The sequence below is a fragment of the Rhea pennata genome, chromosome 2 (assembly GCF_028389875.1).
Source record: "Rhea pennata isolate bPtePen1 chromosome 2, bPtePen1.pri, whole genome shotgun sequence".
In the NCBI taxonomy this organism is placed as follows: domain Eukaryota; kingdom Metazoa; phylum Chordata; class Aves; order Rheiformes; family Rheidae; genus Rhea; species Rhea pennata.
This window is the reverse complement of record NC_084664.1, coordinates 81,488,297-81,510,078: the sequence shown is the minus strand read 5'-3', so window position 1 is coordinate 81,510,078 and position 21,782 is coordinate 81,488,297. Positions and strand designations below refer to the sequence as shown.

The 21,782-nt window shown below is 34.7% G+C and overlaps 1 protein-coding gene across 4 annotated transcripts in view; it reads left to right on the top strand.

Moving 5' to 3' along the window:
• The window catches only part of CDH18 (cadherin 18), a 168,823-nt gene that overhangs the window by 131,887 nt on the left and 15,154 nt on the right, over positions 1-21,782 (top strand). For 3 of the 4 annotated variants that reach the window (XM_062567997.1, XM_062567996.1, XM_062567999.1), the window contains exons 7-9: positions 3,503-3,639; positions 15,176-15,297; positions 20,218-20,335. In XM_062567997.1, coding sequence (XP_062423981.1) covers positions 3,503-3,639; positions 15,176-15,297; positions 20,218-20,335 — 377 coding nt within the window. Of the gene's footprint in view, positions 1-3,502; positions 3,640-15,175; positions 15,310-20,217; positions 20,336-21,782 lie in introns of all 4 variants that reach the window. The other variant, XM_062567998.1, reaches the window with a different exon arrangement.

The window sequence follows — 21,782 nt, the reverse complement described above, 5'->3', positions numbered from 1 at the left end:
TACTGTTATCCTCCAGAAGTAAACAGTTTGTTGTCTAGACTGGATACATTCAGAAGCCTAAGTCAAGCGCAATTGGCTCTGAAAAATAGTATATTCAGGAATATACCAGCTTTCTATTCTCATCCTGTATATAAATCAATAACCAATATTTATTAAGATTAAAATGTTTTTTGCTTTGTAAATACAATGAAATTTGTTCTTACTGTTATGTGTGACAAAAATGAGTAGCTATACTAATAGACCTTCTTAATACAAGTGGTACAGAGTTGTAAAAAATATTTTCAGGGCACTTGGAAGCAATACTTCAGACTAGTATTTCTATTTACAGTTCTTTTACTATGGAGGAATATCTTCCATAGCTATTTATTCAGATGCACACAAAAGTTGGGAACCTTAGCAGTGCAAATGGCTGCTTTAGATGTTAATAGAAAAAGTAGTTCTATGGAAGAATCTGGAGTAATGGAGGAAAACTTAACATGGTAATAATGTGAAAGCATAAGAAATGGCTACACTTTTATTTTTTTTCATGACCAAGGACTCTGTATGTTTTAATATGTCTGTAACTATATGCAAAAGTCAGTACAAAAAGAGAGTACAAGAGTGCTACTATGGATAAATTAGAAACATTTTTCATTTTTCTAGTATCACTAGAAACAAGTGTTAGTAAAATTCATTACCTCAGGACCACTTTATTTTCATGAATGACATTAAAAGTACAATTAAAATTATTCATCCAAGACTGAGTCCTTTAAATTGAGAGCTTTAAGCTTCTATAGAATGCATTTAAATAACTGATATAGAAAAAGCTGTTCATATTCCAATAACTAAGACAATCCTTTATTATATGAAAACGAAGTGTTGGGTAGCCACAATTCATAACAGAATCAAACTTCAGTCTGTTTTTCTACATAAGTTTCATATATAGGGGCAGATATTTGTCTTTTTTGTTTCTGCGGTTTACTCAGGGAGGAAGAGGTAATAATATGTCATAATTGTGAATCAGAGGGAGAGTGATCTTAAGATTTTAAATTTTTTTCTTGTTTAAGTGCACTTTGAAATTCTGTCTAATTTTAAACTTCTGTAGGCAAATGCTAAACAGCCCTATTTTCTTATGGTTCTGTGATTAGCACAAGACTGACTCACAAAGTAGTCACTCTGCCTGCTTTTGGTAGTAAGTAATCAGTGTCTGCAGCAATAAATGTTTGCAGGGCAAGACTCTAGTCTTATAAATTGCTTTGGATTGGGTCTATGTGTTCCATAAGGACAGGTCAGTGAAGCATATTTTTTAGCAAATAATTCTTGTCATTATCAGGACAGCTCTAGAGTCAAGAATAACAAGGCCATAGTAAGAGAGAAGGAATTATTTTTTATCGTTGCAAATCTGGGTGTAAGCTATATCAGTAAAGGTTTCTTTTAAGGTCTCCAGGAAAATTATTTGAGGGACCATTATGCTTCCTCAGATTTCTCTGTCAGTATTCCAGTTCATCATATAAAGATGTTTGTGTATATGTGCACTCTCCATCTCACCCAACACTGTCAGATGTTCACTGTTTCTCCCTTTAATAGTTATACAGTCAACATGCTCCAAAAATTGTCATAACTCAGCTTTCCTACGCTTCTAGACATAAGGCATAAGGCATGAAAGGACTTCTCCACTGAGGGGTGCATTTTCTGAACATAGTTCAAATTTCAAAACAATTCTTTGAAAAGCACTACAGCTTTACGCACTTTTAGAGGTTGAGCTCCCGCTGGCTCCAAGGTTGCATTAAATCTAGTAAAAGGTAGTGCTAGCTGTGTGTATACGAGATGCAACTTTTCCATGAGTACTAGCACAATCTTTCTAAACATTTCTGTGACAGTGAGGAATAAAGTGTTCTCACATGTTGGTAGTCAATGAGCCACACATAGGTTCTGACTGTAGCTCAGATAGAAGACAGTGAGCTAAATCCAAAGAAACTTAGAATGGATAGGCACTGTGGTCTGCCATCTCTCAGTCTCAGAATATGAAGTCTTTTCCTCAGTTTCTCCCATGGGAGCAGTTTCACTCTTAAGGATATTAAGAGGAAAGAAGGAAAGAAAGAAAGCAGGAAGAAAAGATTTTCTAGCCTAGTTTTAACAGCTTTTAATTCTAGTTCCTGAACTATAGCTCTCTGATTCTTGAGGATACTGAGAGTGTCAAAAGGTCTTGAGTGCCACAACCCAAACCAGCATATTATAAGGCAAATGTACAATGGTTCTTGCATGTGGGAGAGGGGGGTTCAGATCCTCTTAAGTAAAGACAATATAAACGAAATCATCACATCCTAGCTGTCTTATCCACTGTGTCTTATCCTCTGAACAGTTAGGGTGACTCACTCAAATTGCTGCTTCCTCCTTTAGCGCTCCATTTCCTTTGCTTTTTCACAAGTCACATTTTACTTTAATGCATCAATGAAATGTTCACTTGTTTGTTTGTTTTTCCTTTCCACAAATAGTCTAAATAAGTGCATTGTGAGAGAAATAAAACTGAAGTTATTTTAATTGTTTTGAGCTTTGCAGCCTTTTTGAGCACCACTCTATTTATTAGTTGGCAATTACATTTTTGGTGATGTATAAATAGGAATTGAGACAAACAAATCATTTTGGCCTATATATAGCTTCCATATATTAAAAACTTAAGCAAATGAAAGCATGGCTGACAAATTATCATGAAAAACAATTATGGTATATAAAAGACTTGGCATCTTTTTCCTTATTTTTCTATCAAGTCTGAAGTTAGCAAAGAAGGCTTGATAGAAGTCTATAATTGCTTTGTTTGTTAAAAGCTATCGTAAATGATTTAGGCTTTGAGGGGGAAAAAAAAAGTCTTGTCAATCTCTTCTTTTGTATTCCCTCAGTTGGCTTCCATTACCCACTTCAAGGTTTTTACTTTCTCTGCCAGGCAAGGTGCCAAGAAGCCAAGGGGGTTAAGCAGGCTTAGTTCTGCTTCTGGTCTTAGGTCAATTACAGCTCTGTCAATCTGCTGTTTCTGCAACCAATCCCCATAACGTTCATCTTCATAATGGTTCATTTCGTCATGTTTCAAAGATCATGTTAGGAAGACATACTTCACTGCAGGTACCAGCATTGAGCATGCTGGTTTGCAATGACAAGCGAATAATTAATAGAAGAGTTACCTCTTTCTGTTTTCTTTTACCTTTCCATTTTATATTTTTTGTCAAAAAAAATTAAGTACTATCTTAATTTTAACATAAGTGTATGTTATTGTGTAAAATATCTGCTGGCAGTTTTTGTCTTTCTGACTTACGGAGGAAGCCTTGTTTTCTGTCAAAAAAATCAAGTAACATCGTGAAGGAAATGAAAGAGTTGTTTTAGGTGCCTTGATAATATGGAATTTTTCTTAAGGTGCTTTTTTAATTTCTAAGGTTTTTAAAAGCTTACAAATAATATTCTTATGTAGATTTCTGTTATTTTGGATGATATATAGCTCAACAAATATATGTACTGTTTTATTTCTTTACAGATATTTCATTGATCATAACACAGAAGAAGATAGGTATTTCACTATTGATGCTAGCACTGGGACCATTAAGACTGCCAAGGTCTTTGACAGAGAGGAAACACCTCAGTACAACATCACGGTGGCTGCTTCTGAGATAGGTAAATAACACATTTGGTGCATAATTTTAAGGAAAAGCTTAGAAAGGAAAGGATTAATATTTAATACAAGAAACACTGTCTTGGGACATTAGGTTCTTTTCAATACCAGCTTTTTTTTAACCAGTTTTGAATAAAGGCAAGTTTTGTGTGTGTATGTAACTTCTCTAATTCCATGAAACAAAAACAAAACCGTACATGTTTATGTGATTTTATCTATATAAATTTACCACATTTTTCTGTATGTGGTAGAAGGCTGTCAAGTTACCTAGAAACATTTTCAGCCGTTATATGTCTAGTCTGTCCCATTTCTGTATCATGTTTCGTGTATCTCAGAAGATAACACTAGTATAGTTTTATCTGAGGAATTCTTTCTTGCCTCTTGTATGTACTATTAACCTTGTATTTGTGAGTTACACATTAAGTATGCCAAATTTAACTTACATCTGACTGCTACCTATTAGCTGTTGATTATCAAGGTGTACATCTGGCCTTTTAATAGGCAAATTTCCAAATAAAGGTATGATAAATATTTCTGGTACATTCAAAAGGCCTCAGTCAAATCTGATGAAATTCCATGGCCTCAGACATGCTACAGTCAAGAAATGTTTTGACTAAGTAGTCCCAGATAAATATTTTTACATGAGGCAGGCACAATTCAGAAAACAATTTAAATAAATATGCATTTAAGTTATAATTTTTATTACAGGATCTTATTTTCTGCACAAAAGCTTAGAATTAAGAAACTCAACCAAGCAAACAAAAGAAACCTCAAGCTGGATCAGTATATCCAGTTATGTTAAGTGCTGTTAGTGATACAGTCTTTCAAAGGCAGCAGTGATTTTGATCCAGAACATGAACTACTTTATGTGTATTCTTTCTCTTATTCTTTTACTATTTTTTTTTCCTTTTGGTGTATTCCATCTTTACTAGATGATGCAATACAGGTTTTACCTTTAAAAAGTGCCATTGACGTTAGTGGTTTCCCTCTGCTTTCATCTATTTCATTTCCTGATTAAAATGGAATCTGGTCTACCACTATACTACTAGCATTAGTAACACATACATATTTTATAAAGGCAACAGATCATTTTTGATTAATGTACCTGCTTTTGCTATTGAGTTAACATTTTGAACTAAGTAAATTTCTATTGTAAATAGTGGAATCTAGAGCTTTATAGTTAGTCCTTAAAAAATGTAACAGCAGAGACCTTAGAGTGCTTTACAATGTCTTTGCATAATATCTAATTTCAGTGTACCACGCACTAAAATAATTTAGGCCTAATCTTAAACAGGTAAGAGTGAATGTGAATGAGTAACCTGCGCGATGTACCCTCAGCAAGTGAATTTTAATTAAGAGCTACATTGGAACACACTAGAAAGGGAAAGGAGTAGTCACTAGACTTTTGGGGAAAACATCCAAATGTACTTATTTTGCAGAAATAAATAGCATTAAACTTCAATGTTGCTTTCTATACATTATTTATTTTACATAGTCAAGTAAGTGGTACTACACATACCATGCTAAAAAAGATTATGCTTATGACTAAAATAAAATGGAACAAATAATGAGGATGAAATACCCTTTTTTTAAAGACAGCCGCCTTAGAATTTTCCATTCTAGGTCCCATTTGTTATGGGAAAGCATGGATGTTGCTTTTCCCCATGCATTGCTCCTTACTAGTAAAGTTGAGATTGGAAAGATAAGTAAAAGTTCTCATATAAAAAAAGGAAGAGACAGCAATGAAGAAGAGATAGATGTATGACAGACTGACAGACAGCATAAATGATAGCCTTCCCTTGTGTCCGCTTTTTTTGGGTTGTTTTCTTATATAGAACAATTTAAAAATTACAACAACAATGCTATATTGTACCAAATCCATTGTGAAATCAGTAATTGGAGCTATGATACTAGCCCTTACTGCAAACTGCTTATAGTACTAAGGAATGAGAAAGTTGGTAACGTAGTACTATGTTTTTCATTAGAGGATCTATAGACTGTATTTGGGGTGGAGGGTTGGACTAAAGTTGCTGAAAACGGGATTTAAAAATATGGTTTAACTTAGATTTATTCATATTTCATTAACTTATTTGAATTCTTTGATAAAGTTTATCAAGTAGTAATTGAAAGAGGAAGGAGATGATACAATTTGCTTGGCTGTACAAAAGTCTTTTGATCAAATCTTTGATAAGAGTGAGGAAAATAAGAAAATAAAGAGCAAGAGGAGAGAGTTTCATAAAAGATGAAAGACTGATTCAGAGAAAAGAAATATAGCCTTTGTGAATAGTTGTTTCTTTGTGAGTGGAAAAAGTTCAGGTTGAGTTGTTTTAAGGATTGATGTAGGATGAGTTTCAATTAGAATTCTTTATAATGATAGCATGCATGAAATGGACAGTCAGATTCCCAAATAACCAGCTTAGCTGCTGCACGTAATGAAAACTGAGTGAAACTCATGCATATGCATATAAGTGAAACCAAGGCATCTTTAAGTACAGGCTACATAAATGAACTGAGAGAACAGTTAGTTCTATTCCTCTGAAAACTAGCTGAACAGCCAGACTCAGAGGGTTGTTACCACTGTCCCAAATCCAGCAGGGGGCCAGTCACTAGTGGTATGGGATCAGTACTTGGGCCAATACTGTTTAACATCTTCATTAATGACCTGGGTGATCGGGCAGAGTGCAACCTCAGCAAGTTTGCTGATGATACAAAACTGAAAGGAGTGCCTGATAGTACCAAATGGTTGCTCTGCCATCCAGATGCACCTACACAGGCTGGAAAATGAGCCAACAGAAACCTCATTAAGTTCAATAGAATGAAGTGCAAAGTCCTGCACCTAGGGAGGAATAACCCCATACACTAGTACAGGCTGGAGACTGACCTGCTGGCAAGCAGCGCTGCAGAGTTGAAGGTCTTGGTGGACAAGCTGATCATGAGCCAGCAATGTGCGCTTGTGGCAAAGGTGATCACTGGCATCCTGGGCTGCATTAGACAGAGCATCGCCAGCAGGTCGAGGGAGGTGATCCTTCCCCACTACTGAGCCCTGGTGAGGCCACACCTGGAGTACTCTGTCCTCTGGGAAGGTCTGTGCTCCCCAGTACAGGAGATACAGAGCTACTGGAGCGAGTCCAATGAAGGGCAACACAGATGGTTAAGGGACTGGAGCATCTCTCATATGAGAAGGGGCTGCAAGAGCTGACCCTGTTCAGCCTGCAGAAGAGAAGACTAGGGGACTGTATATCCAGTTGTATAAATATCTGATGAGAGGGATTAAGGAAAACAGGGACAGATTCTTCTCAGTGGTGTCCAGTGAAAGGAGAGGAGTCAATGAACACAAACTGAGATAGAAGAAATTCTGTTTAGACATAAGAAAAAGGTTTTTTTACTGTGGGGATGGTCAGTCGCTGAAGATGTTGTCCAGAGAGATTGTTTAGTCTCCATTCTTGGAGATACTCAACACCTGTCGGGACACAGCCTAGAGCACCCTACTTTAGTTAACCCTGCTTTGAGCAAGGGAGGTGGACCACACAATTCCCAGAGATTCCTTCCAACTGCAACTCTTCTGTGCTTCTGTTATATTGGAACCTGTTGAAATACACTGGTAAGGGAAAAGGGGGATCATATCTCACAAGTGCTGATGTTTTCCAAATGAAAATAGGTGATTTTGTAAGTAACTGTGAGACGTTCAATTAATGTTTCTCTCTAATATATAGTAATGCTGATAAAAACAACAGCAAGAATAATAACAGGAAAACCCAAAGCCATAGCAGTGCAAGAGACAGGTATTGCTAAAATATAAATGAACAAACTTCTGCCAATTCCAAAGCCAATTCCATTAAAAAAAAAAAAAAAAAATGTGTACTTTGAAGTTTTCAAAGCAGTGATGCAAAACTTTTGTGCTCAATAGGAGGGATATAAAAGCTGTGGCAGAACATAAACTCTAATGAATGAAGGAATTCAGAGAATAGCCTGTTTTGAGAATTAGACTGAGAATATCTTTCACCAGAAATTACTACTTAGAAGCAAAGCAAGGAAGACCTTTTCAGGAAACTCATTTTGGGATATAATTCTAACAATTGAACTAACTCTTTCTGAGATCGAGCACAGACTTCTATGTATTTCCTCTGAATGATGTTAAGGCACAAGATTACTGCGGGTCATAAAGTACTGGACATTTATAAGGATAATATAATAATGGTTGTAACACAAAACCTAATTTTTCAAAGAGATGTAAGTCTCTCATAGCGGATCTAACCATTTACATTTCGGGGATCTAGAAGACACCTTTGGAGGGGAGTTTTCCATATCTTTCTCTTATACAGCTGGTAATTACCACTATGGAAAATCTTCCTTCTTTCCTTCTCCACATGCATTCCTCAAACCAATTTCACAGGAAAAGATAGCAGAGTGCTGATGCAGAGCAACAGTTCACTGACAAAATATGCAGTGCCTGGTGAGGTGGTATTGAAAGGATCCCTGGGAAATACAGTCATTACAAAACCTACATGAGGACGTAACTTTTTGATGTAGTTTTGCAGTGAGCCAGTAAAGCCTTATCAGAATTTAAAAATGTGAAAAAGCAGGATAGCTCACAAGAATCAGAGTTTGTAACAGCTGATAACAATTTGGTTAAAAGCATTAAAGTGGATGCTCTACTTATAAGTAATATATTCTATTGTATTCTATTGTATTATTGCGTTATATACAACTTACGTATGTGATAAGTATATATATTTATAGCATACTTTTTATCATTTTTGAGTATTGCTAGAAACAGAAATAATCATACAGAAAGATATATAATTCAGAGAAAAACAGAGTGCACAGAGAGAAATAATAATTCCTAGCAAAACTATACAAAAAATCTGAGATTTTGAATGGATGTTGGAAGTTCTATAATTAGGTAAAGTAAATAAACATATAAGGTATATCATCAGGCTGAGGTGGGGTTAAATGTTTTCTTCAGGTGCACAGAAATACTGTCACATGAAATCATTGAACAACAAATTATGCAAAAACTTTGGTCAGCTCATTTTCATGTTTTTCAGTTGGATTGCAGCAAAAAAGGGGTGTTATTCTTTTATTCACACGATTTTGTTAGGAGATTAAAATACTTGTTTCTTATGATAGTGCTAGATGAGACAGTCATGTGGAGGAGTAGAGATAAAGTGACAGTGTAAAGAAAATAGAATAAACTTTCTAATACTTTTTAGATGCACAATGTTTTATTTTGCAGGAGGTGTACTTTCACATAAGTGTGAAAACCAAAGGGAAAATATGCAATTCATGTGTGTTTATTTTGAAACAGATAAAACAATACATGTATTACCTGAAGGAAATAAGTCTGTGAAGTAATATCTTCTTGGCATGTAGCATAGAAAGCATGAGGAAATAGCAGGAATTGATAACATTTATTTTCTCGTTTCAAACTTTTCCCCATAATCAAGAATAACTTTAATGGCTTGTGTCAAATATTTAATTAAAAATAAATTTAAATTCAAGCATTTCAGAGATCTAAAAGAAAGTAGTATAAATCAGAATAAAGTGTTGTGACAATGTTTTAATATCCTAACTCTCTGTATCAGTGGACAGCAGGATGACTGTCTGTTTAATATTAGTGAGTTTTTGCTAGCTTTGTGTCTTAGTGAATTTTTCTGTACGGTGAATATAACATTTCCTTATAGTGCTATTTGGTTTGTAATTTTTTTCTCAAAAGCAATTTTTTTACAAACCAAAGAGCACTGAAATAAGGAAATTCACTGCACTTTCAGAATTCACTCTACTGATTTAACATCAGTACAAGGAAATGTGGTCTTTTATATTGTTCTGCTACATTTGTAGTTATCTCTATGGAGAGATACATTATAGAAACAGAAACTAAATTGTTATCTTCCCCTGCCCCTGCCAAGATTATGTTCATTATTCATCTTTGACCTCACCTGCACTGTGCCTGCTATCTCAGTTTCGGAAAGACTTTTGGTATTGGTAAATTTCCTGAGCTGGTAAAGTTCCTTAATTTCTGAGAAATAATCTGCCACAAAAATATTTCCTACTTTCTCCCTAATGTGGACCAGATTAAAGTAGATTTTAAAACTAGGAGGTCCGAGTTTGAAGACTATTTCACTCATAGTGTTGTGACAAATTGGATATCTGATGTTTTTTTAGTGGCAAGAGCTAGGAACAGTCCATGTATCCTGTCTAAGCCTTCCAATGATACAGAGTTAATTTTCAGCTTTGACAATGGAACATAAAGTCACAATAAGCTGATTCATAGCAAAATTTGACATTCTTTTAAATGCATGTATCAATTAAATATCAAAAGTCTGCACAAAATAATTAAAAAAAACCCCAGTTTTCTAAAGGCAGCTCACTCTCCATCCTGCTCAAGAAGTAATGCTGAGCTTCTAATTCCAAGTTTAATGCTTATTTCCCTGTTTATCTTGGTTTAGTCATTGGCTTCTAGGCATGATGGATTTTCTTCTCCTCTGTTTCTTTGGGGAAAGGTATGAAAAGATATTACTACATTGTCATCTGAAGATGGTATAGGGTATGGCTCTTCCTGACCTCTCTTGGTGTTCCAGTTGGGCCTGCATTTAACAAAGTTCATTTGCCTGCGCCTCTGGGCTCTGATAAATGCAATGTTCCTGGTGATGGTAGCTACCAAGGTGGGTCCCTGAAGAAGAGACAGTCTTTGGGATCTCGTGACATTTTCCCACTCAGGGCTTTGTGAATCAGTACCAGAATCTGAAATGGACACATTGTTGGCCACAGAACCAGTACAATTGGTGGTGCCCTGATCTACTCAGGAGGTGAGCACCAGCATTGTCTGTGAGCTGTAGAATCTTGCTTGCATTAAGGCAGAGAGAGTTGCTAGCTTGAAAGTGCTAAATGTTTTAACTCTGCTGCAATGCTATTATTGCTACTATTGCTCCTGTTGCTGCTATTCCTACTTCCACTGCTAGCATGATTGAAGAGAGGTGTCAGTGTCTCCAGGCTTGTGTTCATCAATGAAAAGTCAAATTTTTACTGTAGGAGAAAATAAAAATGTTTTCTAGCCAGCTTCAGATAACAACATTTTAGAAGAACCAGTACTTTAAAAAAGCAGAGTAGAATGTTAAGTTATTATTAGGTTCTGTGTAATCTTTTGCATTACTAGCAAACTTAGTTATCACATATAAACCATTCTGAATGAATTCCAGTAATTTCTGAATATTGGCATTATCACTTAAATACAAAACATTCTTCTATTATTTTTGTTATGTGTCTATAGTATATTTTATCCTTGCTATATCTGTAATTTAGTCTTCTAATGTATCAGAACTAATCACATAAGCTTATTAGGTAAGTAAGATGAATACTTCTCTGTAAAAAATACCAGAATAGATACTTGCACATCCTAAACATTGGCTTGCCTTGTAGGATCTTCAAAAGGTGTCACAACCAAAGAGATTGTAGCTATTGCAGTGATTAAGATTATTAATTAATTGTAATGATGAAAATTATGGACATCAGTTCTGCATCCTAAACTGTGTGAAAAAATTTTGTTTTGGATGGGTCCTAGATACACATCTAAAATCATTCCTTTGTAAAATCCTTCACCCTGCTTGAAAGAGTCTGCTTGTTCAGACTTACTGTGGATTAAATTTTTCACTCATTTTAACTATACTAATTTCACTTTTTTTTAAAAAAAAATCTTGATGTCAGGGCAGTTATTCTGGATGTCACTCCAGTTAGGTCTTATTTTTATTGAAGTGCATGAGAATTTTGTTAGCATGCAAAGGAAATCTCTGATTGCAGAAGTTGTATTAAAAGGAAGCGTTTGTCTTAAATAGAGGTTTTAAAGTTTGCCCACACAAATTAAACGAAGAGAGGATTCAAAATTCTAAATTGGCTGTTGATAAGGATTTATGTAAGTTCACAAACGACTTGCTGCTTGAGAGACTGATTCTCAATGAAATTGATTCGTTTTACAAATATTTGGTATTCTAGCTGAAGAACTATTTATTCTGAGAAAATTCTTCAAGCGTAAGAAAGCAAGCCACTAACGTAGGTGAATCAGAACAATTTCTGCTTCAGTTATCCCTTAAAACAGTGAGCATTCACTTCAAAACATCTACTCTTGAGGCATAACGCTAATAGGATACAGAATAAATCTGGCTGTTTTATAATGCACAGGCCTGAAATGTGTGTCAGCGCTGATTATCTCAAAACTGATAATCTGCCAAACTATTGCAAGAAGTTTGTCTAATTAACAAAAATGTACTACTAACTGGACTAGTTATTAGAGAGGTTTGTAAGATGCAGGTGAGTTGTGCACCTCCTGAAGGTTGGTGTTTAGATTTATTTTATAAAACCAAACAAAACCTGAAAACAAATATGCTTGTAAGAGGACTTTTGTAATTCAATCTCATTCTCTTCCCCCTTTATGAACTGTGCTGTCACTTTGCGTACATACTGATCTAGAGTACACAATTTGACAAGCTTCAAGACTGGTATGGTAAATGGTGTTAGTATTTTCCCTGTTAGCATTTTGTCGTGAGTAGGCTGTCAGTGTGAAAATCTACCTGCAAAGGTTAAAAATCCCATGAGGTAACTGCTTCCAAAAATATGCTAGAAATACCCTGTGCATTAAGAATAGTTTTGAACTAGCAAGGTAGGGTAAGATAAATGTGAGTTCTTTGTACTGCAAAACAGCTACAGAAGAAACAAAGGTAAATTCTTTGAATCAGCAGGTGAAAAAAATGCAAGTTCAGCATGGGTTAAACAGGTGCCTCTGTAGTAGTGGCAGGCCTACAAGAGGTCGATGTTCAAGGTGGGGCAAAGGAGTCTGACATACTGTACTGAAAGAAAGTAAGTTACCTGTTCTTGTCATCTGTTGGAGTAAAATGTTTGAATTTTTTTCCACCAGTAACTATTCCAAATACACCAGACTTATGGAACAGTTAATTCTCTCTGGTATCCTCTGTCCTGTGCTCTTTCTGCTTTCTTACTCTTTTCTTCTTAGATATATTACACCCCCTTCTAGCTTTGAAGCTGACCCTGCTTTGAGTCAAGGACTAGCTAGTTACTTCCAGAGGTCCATTCCAAACAAAATTTTTCAGTGATCTTATGACTATCTGATAATCACAACTTTTTATGCCAACAGCTTCTTCTGACTTTTTCTAGTGCCAAAATCTTCGTTTTCCTCACTGAAGTTGATGAATCCACTCCCAAATGGATTTATTCCTCCTTAATCATTACTGTGATCTCCACCTTCCATCTTCGTACAGTCCTTTCTCGTGCTTCCCCTTGGTCTGCTTTGCCTTCTTGCTTTAATTATAGCACTTTCTAGTTTGCGTATTTCACAGGCTGTGTGCAAAAGGCATGAAGAAGTCCAGAATAAGGCTCCTTTGTGCTACAGATCATCTCTAGATCAACTATCAGCTATTTTTGAGATCAGGTCCTGTAATTATTATTAGAGGATTATTGTAATTGTGTTGTCTGATTGCACTGGCAGATGAAGTTAGCTAAATGAGATTGTTAGCTATATTCCAGTGAGCAGTAAGAAAAATTTTCTCTCTTATGGCTTGTGCTGTTCTGCACAGCCTCATAAACTACTTCCAGGGCAGGGCCAAACACCTTTTCCTGTTAGTACTCCCAACTTTCTATATGTAAAACTGGATCTTCTGGAGAAAAACTTCCTTTTCTCCATTCAGTAATGAAAGTAAAGAGAGGTCAGTGTCTCTTTTCTTCCAATTGCTTAGTGAACAGCCAGGTGTCATTATTTATCACCTCCACTTCATATATTCCTGTTATTTTTCCATTCTTCAAAGATTCCTGCTAAAGGTATTTTCTAGAGATGATAGGCATTAGCCTTGCATGAGCACAATGGGAAAAGCCTACTTTAGTTTCTTGGTTGATATATTGTAATGGTATTCATAGTCTTGGGTCAAGCTGAAAATACAAGCATTTAAGGAAGATTTAAGCACAAAAATGAAATTTGCAAATCTATAACTGTCTTCTGAATGTGTTCATGTAATTTGAATTTGACTTTGAATTAACACTAATGTTAATTGGGAACAGAGGTTCCTATCTAATCTAGTCTTCTTTTTCTATCTGCTATTTTGATATCTATTCCATTCTCATTTTTTACTTAAGGGGATAACTGACTAAGTTCCAAAACTGAGTAAAAGTCATCAGCCAAACGTGATAATAGTCAGAGGGAGAATGTGAAATATCTGAGAAGAACTAGGCCTCAGGATCTTTGACTAGTATCCCAGATAAAAAGAAGAGAAGCTAAATCTGTCACTTTTTAAAAATAAACTTATGTATTGTCATATATTCTTTCAGTGGGAGGCTCTTTAGTTGGTAGCTTTGATGTCAAATACTTGCCTAATCTAATCAATGTTTCTGAGAATTCTGAGCAGAAGTCATCAAAGGCATAACAAATCTAAAGAGGCATTTCACAAATGACCCTTCTTTGACAGGTACACGATGTGGATTAATTAAGACAAAAATAACAGGAAAACAAGGGACTGTTAGTGTTTCTTTTTTATTATTATTCTCCTCATGAACATACACAGACATACACACACTAAAAACATCAATCTGTAAGACTCAGTTCTTCCACCTCATTGTATTAGAATTGACTTTACTGTCTTGTATTCATCATTTCACTTAATTGGCGAAAGTAGAATTGTCATGTAGAAAATGGATTGATATTTATATGGACTCTAGAAGATGTTTTTAAAAGCTAATTATAAAAAGTTCTTGATATGTAATTTTTCAACAAAATGAAAATTTATGTATAGTAGTGGGAGCAAGAGGACTGGAGATTAAGAAAACCTGATTTTTTCCCCCCATTTTAGACTGTAAAGTGTACTCTTATTGAAAAGATTATGTTTATTCTGTTTTTTTGAGGGGGAGCTCTTTTTTGATAGTCACACAAGTACAGATTATAACCTAAGACACCATTAGTTAAACCTTCATGTTCTGTCACTGATCCTGAATTTTTGCAGCCAAAACAAGTCTCCCATTAGCTTCTCTGTGTAATAGCCTGATAACTTGCAAGAAATCTGGAGTCAGGCTTGGGAAGATGGTTTATATATGGCTGTGGATTTATATTTTCTTGTTATTATATTTCCTAAAATATTTGAAGGACTGAGGAAAACAAGATGCTTACTATTAGATTTTATTCAACACTGTGATGATACTTCTACATTAATTACAAAGCATTTGATTGTATTTTTGACATAGGGCATGACAGTATGTGGAAAAACTCCAACAACTTTCTTCCGCTTAAGTTCCAGAGTAACTTGTATTTTGTTGATAAAACAGTGACTTAAGATGCATATTATGCTTTTTTACTCTTTTTTTTTTTTCAAAACAGTTAATGAAGCTCAGCAAACAGTATCATTGTGAAGTTCTTGCTACCTAAAGTTCTGCAGGTGTATTTAGTTCTCATTGAATTAATTGTGTTAAGAAAATGTGTTTAGATTGAGGATGTCGCTGATGATTGAATATTTCAAAAGGCTTAATACACCCTTGTGTATTTTACAGACAACCCTGGGCTAGTGAGCCATGTTCCAGTTGGCATTAGAATCCTGGATGTCAATGACAATCCTCCAGAGCTCACCAGAGAGTATGAGATAGTTGTCTGTGAGAATGCAAAACCTGGTCAGGTAACTCTCACAGTTATTTTTCTCCCAATGAGTGAGATGATTGATTATTTTGTTTCTATTTATGCCACATCTATAAGAAGGCAATATGACAGTATCACTGGTGACAATGAGACTTCCCATTTACGTATACTGAATTTCACCTCTCTTTGTATGGCCTGGCTCCTGAGTATTAGGTCTTTACTATCAGCCTTTCTTTTTTCTACCTCGAATAACTCTGTATCACAAGTAGACTTGGTCACCTAATTTATTCATAATCTTTTACAAGACAATATGCTGATCAGCAAGTGGCCCAGCATAAATCTCTATGAAATGCCTTTCAATGTGGGAACAGATCATTTACAGAAAAGACCTTATTTCCTGCTCTGTAAGCAATTATTAGATCAAGGATCTCCCCTCTTATCTTATACCTATATAGTTTTCTTAGGAGCTCTTACTCAGAGGCCCTGTCAAAAGCCTTTGAAATCTAAGTTGGTCTTATCAACTGAATATCTCACATTAATATGCTTATTAAAGCAAAAATAATAACTTTTGTGAATAGCTCAAATAAAGCCAAATATAAGAGAATGAAGACTTATAAAAGTCTAATTATTAACAAATGTGAAATTCTCTTTAAATAGTAATTGCAATTGTCATCAACATATTATAATTTTTTTAAAAATATGTAACTTAAAGCATATCTTCAATAAACACACAGCAAAGCTAGCTGGGAAACGCTCTGTTTGCCTTGAGATTTTTTGAGTCTCTAATGCCTCTTACTAGCAAAGTTTTAACTGTCCAAAAGTAGTTTTTTGTTTGTGGAACATTACGAGAGAGATATTTAAAGGATCAAACATGTTTTATTGTAATAGTATTTGCTGCTGATTTGTGTTAGCATTGTGTTTGTCTTCGGAGCTACTGTTCCTAGCATGAATGATTCTGTGACCTCTGCAGCACTGCAGTTTAACACCCAAGATTAATGAAAGCATGAAAGACTCTATAAGCAGGAGGTTGATAGGAAGCTGGATTAGCATCTTGGTGTCATCATATACTAAATTTTATTTGTATAGCACAACAAAGCTTCAGAGAAGAGTGTGATACCAGTGCAGTACAAAAAAGAAAAAAAGAAAAAAAGAAAAAAAGAAAAAAAGAAAAAAAGAAAAAAAAAAGAAAAAGAAAAGAAAAGAAAAGAAAAGAAAAGAAAAGAAAAGAAAAGAAAAGAAAAGAAAAGAAAAGAAAAGAAAAGAAAAGAAAAGAAAAGAAAAGAAAAGAAAAGAAAAAGAAAAAATATCACAAAAGTATATGGCTCTTGCTCAGAAAATCTTACTGTCTAGCTTAAGAAAGGAAATGACAGTGTTCAATAAGCATTAAGGAGGGACAGAAAAACAAGAATTACAGAATAAGACAACTGTTCCATATGCTAAAAAGTATGCCCAACTGGATGATTCTTAATCACTGAAAAGACATTATTTACTCTGAATTATCCATCATTGTGTGAGAATGATTTGGAAGATACACCACTAAAGAACAGATTCCATCAGATACTGTAGGTCCTTAGGGCATTTCTGCTTGACTAGTGCTTGTTATTAAGTTATTAGGCATCCAGGCTGGGCTCCTGCCCTGAACTGACCTCTAAGAGTTCTTATTTGTCTCCTCAGGAAATCTAGGGAGACTAGCTGCCTTCCATCAGCACTTATCGTAGAACTTAGCACTTAACTCTTGCTTTGAATTTATTGTGTGTAGAATAAACTGGTTGCTTTTGAAAAGCTTTTTGTGTTTTATTGCTTGTTTATTTTTGTGAGGAATATCTATGGAGAGAAATCACAGTATCATTTAATTTCACAACCTCTCTTTCCTTCATCCTTTTCCCTCCAATTTATTTACTTTAAAAAAAAAGCCAATAAAACTTAAGGAAATGTACTTAAATGAAGCCCCTAAGGAAATTTCCGAAAGGAAAATCCGTGTCAGATTCAACATTTAAGTAAGTTATAGTTTTTTTCTCTTAGCAGTCACCTTGTTGAGAAAATAAATGCTGTATCCAGATGAAGTCTAGTCGATATTACATATTAAAGTGGATTAAACATCTGTGGTTTGATCTTAGGTGGCATCCAGAGTTGGAGAACTCTGAGTTGTAGAAATATTCTAATTTTGTTAATAAATATCCAGAATATTTTGTGAATGATTATGAAATCAATCATTAGCCAGTAGAGGAAAATCAATTTTTGCAGTCTCTCACAAGGTAAAATTCTAATTTAAATTTTATTTTGCTGCTTCAGTTGTGACTTGTTTTATTATTTTTAAGAAAAGGAGAGCAAGTGGTGATATAAAAAAGTTAAAATACTGTGATCTGGAAAAATGAAGGCGTGTACTTTTGCTAGTTTTCTGAATATTTCCAACTTCAGTGTTTGTCCTGTCAGAGTATATAAGACTATTAAAATATATGATTAACTTTACTAGTCATATTTCATTATAGCACACCACTGATAATATTTTTCAGGTGTTTTTCAGAGGAATAATAATAAAAAAAGTGATAGTTGTGAAATGTAATTTCCCTGACAGTAACCACCAATATAAGTTAATACATGTTGTGTACACACACACGTGTACACACACACACACACACACACACACACACACAACTACACGACTTTTTCAGAAACCCAGTGCGTAAATATTGTGCTGCCAGTATGAACTACCTCTGTCTGGGGTGCTGTTATTACCAATAGCCAAAGATTAGACCTATGCATCTAGGTAAGCCTATGCCATCTATGACAAGGTACACCTATGCCTCTGCTATAACCTCTTCATGTAAATTTACTTAATTATTGATTCAAGTCTGAAGCGGATCTGAGTAGAATTTAACACTTCTTCTTCTTCCTATTCAATTCGTCCGTCCTCCTTTCTTGAGATTATTTCTTTTCTGGTTATCACTTACCTTTAAAAATGTAGCATAAGTCTTCATCACTTCATAGCTGTTAATGAGCTTTACCAAAGTGGAGGGTCTGTGTCTACATTCTTATTTTAATCAGATTTGGTAAGGTTAGCCTATTAAAAGGCTAATAAGTAGCTGTCCTATTATGAAGGGGTTAACAGTACATTTTGATATTGAGAGGATGCACACTTTTGTTTCAGTTGTCTGAATAAATTTCTTTAAAATCTTCTTCCTAGAAAACATGAACCTTTATGAAAAGTTTCAAGTACATTTTAAAGTTAATAGACTGCACTGACGCCTTGATCAATGGTATTTTTTTTGCAAAATGGCGTGCTTCTGGAGCAAAATGCTGTAAAATGTCACTGAACACTTTATGTAAGAGAGGGAAACAGGACAAAAGTTTATCTACTAGATTGTCAAAGAAAAGCTGAAAGTGCATAGCAAAATGACATATTTTTCACTGATAAACAATACTGAAGATTTATAAACAATATTTAATAAAATGCATGTCTTTTTTCCAAGATCCCTGATCTGAATTTTAAACAACTACTGAAAGTATTTATCAGTATTTTTCATAGTTGAGCAATAACAGAAACTGATACACTTGAAAATATTCTTCTTTCAACTATCCGTTTTGGATAACTATCTGTTATCATCTCAAAGTTATCAGCTAAATAGGTATATGTTAGATAATCTTATGTTTTTGTTTTACATGTTAGTTGTTTCAGTTATAGATACATGACCTTTTCAAAATTTGATACAGAATGTTTACCTTTTACCAAAAGTTTTTACCAAGGTTACCATGCCTTTCACACTTTAAGATTATACATGTTTCAAATCATCTTATTCTGCTATGGCTAGACAAAAAAGTATCATGACAAATTTCAAAAATATTCTCAGCAATTATCAGCAATATAATTATCAGCAATTTTGTTAACTTTCTTAACAGTTTCAGACATATATAGTCTGTAGACTAATCACTGCAGTTTACTAGCTTCAAAATGTACTTTCTTTGTTTTGCTTCTCGTATGTGAATTGAGGTTGAGAATTGTGTGTTTTTTGCTAGTTTTAAAACAGTCAGGACCGCATGAGCCTTCGCTGTTTAGATTTCAGGTTCGGTCCAGACAGAATGCAATTGAACCCTGAACAGAAAAATTCTCATGAGAAGAGCACTTCTCCCTTCCCCTTCTGCTTTTCCCTGTCAGCGCTGTGCAATGCTCTACTTTATCTTCACTGGATATATCACAAAAACATCCTTTATAAATTCTACTTTGGCACTCCAACTTCCATGCCCAGAGTGAATATAAAAGCAGAGGCAGAAACATTGCTTGGTCATACATTTGAAAAGCTCAGCTCATTTGTGGTTGAAATCAAAATTCAAAAATCATTAGGGCTTTGAAAGGTAGAGGTCTTACCTTTCAAAGTGCCTCTCCAGTACATGGTTGCTACATCTAATTCTATTCTTTTGAGGCAAACCAGTAGTGGCTTCTGTTCCTCGTGTTCTCTTCTCTGACAGTTTAAAGTTGATTCCTAGCAGAAATCTTAAATGGTGAGCTGGTATTATGTGTTGGTCATTTTGGTTATTATTTTCTCTTTACCAATATTAAAGTGCATCTAATTATTGGGGTGGCTAGCAAATGATGCTCTGCATAGACCTACCCTGTTCAGGCTCAATCTTGGTCCTGTAAAAGTACATGTTTAGGCACAATTGTAATTCTGAAAGTCACCAGGAAGCAATGCAGATGATGAAAATCTCTGTACCAAGGCCTTGACCATATTAGAATGTCAGAAACTATAGATGTTTTAGATGCTTTTATCTAGCTTTGCAATAGGATTCCTAAAATATTTCATGCTAGAGAAATCAGGCTAATGGGCCAGTCATTTCATAGGTTGAATGTGGCAGAAGTCAAGTAGAAAATTACAGTAAGCTAAGTCTGAAAATCCTGCTGAGGTCAGGTAATATTTGGGTCAAGTTCAAATTTCAACACATTCACTCTTGATTTTTATTTCAGGTAATTCAGACTATCAGTGCAACTGACAAAGATAACTCTGCAAATGGGGCAAGATTCCATTTTTCTCTTGATGAAGGGCTTTCTTTGAATCCTAACTTTACTCTAAGGGACAATGAAGGTAAATCAAAGCTATTAATCTGTAAGAAATGAGTGTGTTTTTGGGGGATGTTTTGTTGAACAGATCAATTTCCACATATTTCTTGACAGAAGAGTAAAACTATAATCTCTCATCATTGAACTGACTGATTTTAGGGACGCGGTATATATACAAAATTTTGCAAACTGTGAATAATTACATGTTCCCTTCCCTTTTTATATACATCTTACTTTAGCATTTATACATCATTTTTTTTCATACTTTGAGCAATGTCTTTAAAAAATAGTTAATGAAAATATGCTGGCATTTTGGTCCATTTTTAGGTGAATAACACTGAGTAGATACAGTAAAGTTTATTGCCCTCCTTAAAGGAAAAACTAAGAATTTAAGGATCATAAGAGGTTTAATTCCTACTTACTCTTACTAGTTTAATATCAAGAATATATCCACCAATGCTTCCTGGGTGATAATGTATCATGTCCTCCCTAACAAAGTATACCTAAAAAGACTCAGTAAGAAAATCATAGCAAAGAGGCCCAGAGGGAAGAGTGCCTTCAGAGTCACCTAGCCAAGTCTTTTTGAACATTTCTTAAATAAAAGAACCATCTATAACCTTTCCAAAATACCAAAACAAACCTTGACATCTTGTTGGGTATTGCCCTATGGTTTTCATTTTGCAGCCTGAGCCTTTAAATGCTCATCTATTGCTTTCATCTTGTTTTTTATGTATGTATGCATGGAGGGGGAAGGGGGGAGAAGGTGTTTGTAGATGTAGAGAAAAATTTGGAATTTATTTTACAGTTACGTTTTTGCAGTAGGTCCATGAAATACCATCTGACATCTTGCAATGACTAAAAAGCATTAACTTCATCATCTACGAGGAACTATGTTCCACCTAAAGAGATACAAAAGTATGCACTTTCTGTAGGATCTTCTGTAAAACTACTATATTTACCAAGACTCTAGAAATGTAATTTCCAATGTTCTCCTATAATTAACATAAAGACAATTTAACTGAAAAAGCAAAAAGTTTAACTTAGCAAACAACTGGAAAACTCCTTAAAGTTTAAAGAATTGGCACTATTTTACTCAACACATGACCCTTGGATTGTGTTGTTTAAACATTGTCTTTTATTAAGATATTTTCTTTGTGATACAATCTATATGTAAAATATGAGTGAAACGCTTGTAAAGTGCATTTCCAATTCCATTTTTCTGGCATTTATGACTTTCGTATTTGTCATGTATTCCTATTCAGAAATAGAATTTCAGTTACTTTCTAGTCTTGGAAGTAGATAAGAGATGATGAGGAAAAGAGTCATTTCTTATGTCTGTTGCAAGTTTCCACTTCTGAGAAAACGTAGGTTTGAAGATCAGCTGTTAAAAAGAAAAAAAGACGAGAACGGTCTTAATATGTAATAGCTGCAAGTTTTCCTTCTGGATGGAATAATTCTGTATATAATATGTA